This window comes from Eubalaena glacialis, chromosome 8, assembly GCF_028564815.1.
Source record: "Eubalaena glacialis isolate mEubGla1 chromosome 8, mEubGla1.1.hap2.+ XY, whole genome shotgun sequence".
Lineage (NCBI taxonomy): Eukaryota > Metazoa > Chordata > Mammalia > Artiodactyla > Balaenidae > Eubalaena > Eubalaena glacialis.
This window is the reverse complement of record NC_083723.1, coordinates 10,089,752-10,095,751: the sequence shown is the minus strand read 5'-3', so window position 1 is coordinate 10,095,751 and position 6,000 is coordinate 10,089,752. Positions and strand designations below refer to the sequence as shown.

The window sequence follows — 6,000 nt, the reverse complement described above, 5'->3', positions numbered from 1 at the left end:
CAGTTGTAAAGAATAAAACCAAGGACGTAAGACAGAATAGGCCAGATGAAACCATGCTCGTGTGGACTGGCCGAGGGGTAAGCTGAGTCTGAGATTACAGAATGTATTAATTTTTCCTTGCCCCTGAAGTTGTGACAGGGACCTGAAGGAGAGGCCTCGGGATTCCTAACCATGTCCACGGGGGCATCAGGGAGCTGAGCGAGAGCTTGCCAACCTGGTGTCCAGGAAAGGTATGCATAGCAGCGGCCAGGCTGAACCACCCGACTCCCAGACCACGGGGGACCAGTCCCACGTGTGCGCCACTGTCGGGCAGGAGCTCTGCTCTGGCGCCTGCCCTCTGGCCAAGAGGGAGAGAGCACTTACCGAGGACTGGCGATTCCGAGTCCACACACCACTCTTCATTCACGGAAACAAGTCGTCCAACCTGGGCTGAGCCTGCTGCCAGCTGGCCGTCTAGGGAGCAGACTGGAGGGGGGTTTGGGTCTGTTCCCCAGACTGTGTTCTGGGTGGTCAGGTCTTTGTAAGGCAGCTGCCACTTCCTGGACACACTGGCACATAGACTACTCCTGACTCTTCTCCCTCCCGCACACTTTGGAGGCAAACTGTTGAGAGATGGTGCCTCTCCCTCCTGGCAGATTATTTCTGCCCTGGGAGTTTGGAGTTTGCTTGGTAATTCCACTGTTGAGCCCTCTGCACATTCTTCACTCATTCAAGAAATGCTTATCAAGATATGCTCACCAGGTCCTGCCCACCGAGCATGGCCCCTGGAATGGGGGAACGGGCAGGGGGTTCTGGAGAGGCTGCCATGTGACTGAGGAAGGGGATGTGTCACACACCTGTTATGTCCGGAGCGGGTGCAGGCAGACCCGTGAGCCCAGCGTTCCGGGATCCGGGCAGGTAAATGCAGCACTGAGGACCCTCGGGCTGAAGCCTTCTGACTCCTGTTTGGAAATGCACGCAAGCTCTAGAGCTACAATCTTTTCTCCTGACCAAAAGCTTATTAGATTTCTGAAATCTAATGTGTGAAGTCTCGCCAGGATGCAGGCTGGATGAGAAACACCTTTGGGAGATATTTAGGAATTTCCCATTTTGGCGTTTGCTGTGTACGCGGGCCTCAGGGCTAGAATTCAGGTAATGTCCACACAATGAGAACTGTCTTGGCAACGAACATCACACACAGACCCACAAGTGCTTAAACACAGATTTATTGCAAACCAACACCGGAGACAGGGTGATTTTGCAGGCGTGCACCCCACTTCCTTGGACCTCAGCTGACGGAGCTCAGGGGCCAAACTGCTGCTGCCGGGTCTGAAGAGAGAAAACAGGCAGAGCGCACAGTCTCCAGGGCCCAGGTCGGCAGCGAGGGGCAGAGGTCTCCCACAACACGGCAAGGGCGACCGAGCACTCCCTCCCCTGAAGCCCGGCACTCCCAGATGCTTGCGAGCTGCTGTTACAGAGGGCGGGGTGGGGAGAAACGCAACACTGAAAATCAAATCGGGCAAAAGGAAGACAACTGACCACCGAGTCCACAGCTCCCAAAGTCTCCCAAATAGCTGAGGTGCAGGCACCACACCCCACCTGGTCACGGCAGAAGACCCCACGGGGGTGGCGGAGGGGAGGAGGAGACAGAGGCATGTTGAGAATGGTTCTCTCACAGACACGTGCCAGTGAGACCTTTCACTACGTGGGACAGGTGTGCAAATCCTGAGGGCGCTGCAGAGGGGCCTCCAGCAGCTCCATGAGCAGCCTCGGTGACAAGTGCAAACAGCAGGGCCCTGTGGCCCTGTGCCCCCGTGGTGGCGCTTCCCCCAGCCACCTGGTGTCCACACCTCCTGTGATGGCATCAGAGCAAGCAAACGCTTCCCGGGGACCCAGGGATGTGTCTACAGGGCGCTGTGAGCCAGGAACCTGCCCCCACAGACTGTGATGAAGCAGCTCCCACCTCTGCAGTTGAAGGGGGAAGTCTCCAGAAAGAACGCCCCCCTGACAGGGCTCCTTCCTCCCCCAGCCCAGAGGACAGAGCTCACGAGGTGCAGAGACCTGCAAGGCAACCGCCCAGAAGGGCAGCCCCACAGTCCTGGCGAAGGGCACAGGCTCTGGGTCCTGGGAGAGCGGTGGGAGCAGAGCCACGAGCTCCGTGCGGTGCAGTCTGGCCTCAGCCAGGAAAGGACCAAGGGCTGCACCGAGCAGCTGACACACCACGGGGCCTCCTGAGGGTGCCTGGCCCAGCTTACTTAGACAAGAACCGGATCCCCCGAGAGAAAAGTGCTAGGCCGGGTGGGAGCAGAGCAGCCCGGTCAGGAGAGGGACAGAGCCTGCCGTGCCTGCACCTGAGGCCACAAGACACTTTCTTCCAGCATCCAGATCCGGCGGCAGGACCCCAGTTTCCGCAGCTCCTCAACGAGGCTGAGGCAGGCGGTGAACGCGTACAAGCAGGCGGGCAAGACCACACGTGAACACACCCAGCAAGAGGGCAAGGCTGCGCTCTCCCCAGACTGGCCAGAAGCCTGGCCCTCAGGCCGCACAACCCTGCCTGCGCTTCAACAGGCGAGCAGCACCCACGCCCGCCCCAAGCGTGAGAACAGCAAGCAGAGAGCAGCAAGCGGAGGGAGGGAGTGGCTAACCGGCCGGGCGGGGCCGGAGCTGCGCCTGCCGGGACACCCCCTGCTCTCTAACACCCGCCTGGCTCGGGTCACGCAGCCCCGCCCTGCTCTAGAACAGTCTGGAGATGCAGGGCCAGCGTGGAGGCCGGGTTCACCCTTGAAAAGAAGGATGGCAAGGGTGAACCAGACAAGCGAGTCCCCGGCAGGAGGGAACCGAGGGCCGTGGCTGAGGCCCCACCTCCCCGCCGGCGAGGGCTTCCTTTCCTTCGGTCATTAAAACTGCACAGCCCCCGGGGAGATGTTGAACATGGCCGGGTCGAATCGCTGGCCTCGGAAGGGAGAGCCTTCAGCATCCCACCCCTTCTTCAGCATCTCATGGACTTTCTACAAACAGAAAATAGAGAGGTTAACTGTAGTCACCAGGCCCGCACGTCCTAGAGCAGGACTCTGCTCTGCTTCCTCCGGAAGAGGACCTGCCCAGGGTGACAGCAGACCTTCCGCAAGACTGTGCTCCCCACATGCAGATTCCACCCCTATCTTGTCCCCAGGGAAGCACCGGCCATCTTCCTGGCTCAGATGCTGTCCCTTCTCACCAGAAATACCTGTCCAAACTCCAAATGGCCTGAGGGCTACAGCCCACAGGGCTGACTGAGGTGCAAAGAGGGGTTCTCTGCTTCCCTTTCCCAGGGAGAAGGCTGGTGGCCTCAAGGCCTGCACCCTCAGATAGTCTGGGAATGACCCAGGCTGTGACTCAGAGAGACCTCAGGAAGTCTGGCTGTGGACCCACCAGTCACCGACCCCTGCAGCCCCTGCGGGGCAGAGGTCAAAGCTGCTGGATCACGTATCCCAGCACACGGGCAGCAGCAGGCCAAGCACTGTGGCCTGGGCCAGGGCACTGCAGGAGGCTGCGCCCATGAGGAAGGTCCCTCGCGGTGCTGTAGGCCCTCCTTCCCTGCGGGTCCCCAGGTCTGCCCTCTGTGCTTCCCTGCGAATGCATCAGGCTGGGAACATCTCCCCTTCCTTCTGACCAGGAGAAACAAAGAGACTCACTGCCACGGGGCCAGAAAGCCCTACCCACCTCTGGCCTCTAGGCTGACAGACTGAGCTGAGGGGAAAATTCCTGGTATCTGGCGAGGCTGCAGGACTCTCCTCCTGACAGGGGCCTTCTCTTCCCTGTTATTAAACCTACGCGGTGCAGCAGCAAACACATCAAAGATGGGTAGTACACCTCAGGGATTAATCCATATTACTCCAAACTCGGCACAGATGACACACGCCAGGGACCCTGGGAAGAGCACTGGAGGAGTGGGCACTGCTGCCCGCAGGCCGCCCCCCGGGGAGAAGGGACCAGAGAGGCCGGCCCCGCCCACCAGCCTGACTCCGGTGCTTCCTGGCAGCCCTGCTGGGCCAGGCCTCCTCCTCCATCCCATCCCTCTTCCTCTAGCTCTTGCCCACCTACCCCTCTGAAGCCCCCTCCGAAGCCCACTCCTTCTCGGTCTCTCAACTCACTCTGTGCCCCTCATCTGAGCACCTCGTCTCCCGAGTGAGCCTTGACCCACCTGGCGTCCCCGTGCACCGGCCTCGTCACGGGCGGTCTGACGGGCCCTCACGCTCCAGCTCCACGGGTCCTCAGCCCGCTGCCCGCGCTGGTCCTGCCCCAGGCCCCTCACGGCCACCACCTGCTTTCTTAAGCCGCCCCTCCTCCCCGTAGCCCCCATCTGAAGCCACCAGCCAGCCCTGCTGACTCTCCAGCCGCGATTTCCTTCTTCTCCTGGGGATGCTGTCCTCCGAGGACTACAGAGACTGCCCGTGGCTTCAGCACCGCCAAGTCCAGCTCCCTCACCGCCCGGCCACGCCGGCTCCGCTGGCTCCTCACGCCTCCAAAGCTCCTCTCGGTCCAGATCCTGCTCCCCGCGCTGCGCTTCCCTCAAGGCCCCGTGTGCTGAGGACAGTCCACGTGGAAGCTGGGAGGTTCCCGAACGTCTGCTAAGCCCAGATGAGTCCCAGACAGCAGTGCTGGTGCTCCCACCTCTACTACCATGGCCCTGAGGTCTCAGTCCTCTACTATCTCCAGCGAGGGGCGGCGAGCTGGAGGCCCCTGCCTGTCCAGGAGCAGGTCAGCTGGGCGAGGGGTCACCCCCGAGTCCTGCCGCCTGCACCACCAGCCACGGGCTCCCGTGTGTCTGCTGAAGGTCTCCGCAGGGCATTGCACTCAGCCAGGCACTCACGCCCCTTCATGGTCAGCACGCTGCCTGGCACACGACAAGCCCTTCCAGAATCCCTTTCGACTCAAACCATAGAGGTCTTTCCATTAGACTGCAGGGTCTTCAAGGCTCTTCTTCAGATCCTTCTTGATCGGCCGGCCCCATCCCTGAGCTCATCAACAGGGACTCGGCTTCCTACTTGGGTCTCACAGCCAGGTGCCTGCCCGCTTCGGGGCAGCGACACCCACACTTTCGATGGCTGCACAAGGTCCCCTCCCGTCGGGCCAGTGTTCAGAGTGCTCTTTCATCTGGTGGCCACAGGCAAATGCAGCACAACTGGATAAAACTGCCGCCTAAACGTGCACAGAGGTGGGTTGCACTCTGCGTCCTGTGCCCTGCGAGCTCAGCGATTACAGCCAGGGGCCAGTTTCCGTAGACAAGACAAGCAGATGCCCATGATCCAATGGTCAACCGTAGTCCCGGCCTCTAGCCCCAAAAGCCCAGGTGGGTCAGGGAGCCGGACCAAGAGGCGATTCAGAGACTTGGGGAGGGGTGACAGACAAGCCTGGAACCAGCTCAGGGTTCAAACCCCAGCCCTGCTGCCAGACCAGCTGTGGGACCTTGAACACGTGCTGTGACCTCTAAACCTCGACCCCCCTCTCAGGGGTGCTGCAACGGGGACCGTGACCCAGCCAACCCGACCCAACCTGCGTGCAGTAAGCACTCACTAAGCGCTCCCCTCCATGGCTCCTTGGCCCTCGCAGGAGCAAGGTGGGCCGTTTGCATGCAAGTTCCGAATGAGACAGGAAGGAAGGACCACAGGCACGCGGGCAGTGGGCGGGGGCGCTCGACAGCCCCAGGCCTAGAACACTCACAGGAGCCACAAAGCGAGGCCCCTGGGAGACAAAACAGGACGCCTGAGAATCTGAATGGCACTGGGGGTGGGGTGGAGGGCGGGCCTCGTGTCTGACACATGAGCAGCCTTGGAGATGGGCCGTGGTGCCATGGCTCAAACTCCCGGTGCTGTTCACGTGGGACACTGGGAGCTAAAACTAACCTGAGAAAAGCAACCCTCTCTTCTGCACAGAGCCACTCTTGGGAGTACTAAAGCAGAAGGAAGACGGTGCACGTCTAACTACCCCTCCTCTCTGCCACCGCAGAGCCTCCTCTCCAGTCACTAACTCCCTCCCGTC

The 6,000-nt window shown here is 60.9% G+C and overlaps 1 protein-coding gene across 2 annotated transcripts in view; it reads right to left on the bottom strand.

The window, feature by feature from the left end:
• Positions 1-1,189: 1,189 nt before the first annotated feature.
• Positions 1,190-6,000, bottom strand: part of NUDCD3 (NudC domain containing 3) — a 73,984-nt gene continuing 69,173 nt past the window's right edge. The window contains exons 6-7 of one of the 2 annotated variants that reach the window (XM_061198384.1): positions 2,842-2,987; positions 1,190-1,308 (exon numbers count right to left, since the gene is read on the bottom strand). In XM_061198384.1, coding sequence (XP_061054367.1) covers positions 2,877-2,987 — 111 coding nt within the window. In that variant the 3' untranslated portion in view covers positions 1,190-1,308; positions 2,842-2,876. Of the gene's footprint in view, positions 2,988-6,000 lie in introns of both variants that reach the window. The other variant, XM_061198383.1, reaches the window with a different exon arrangement.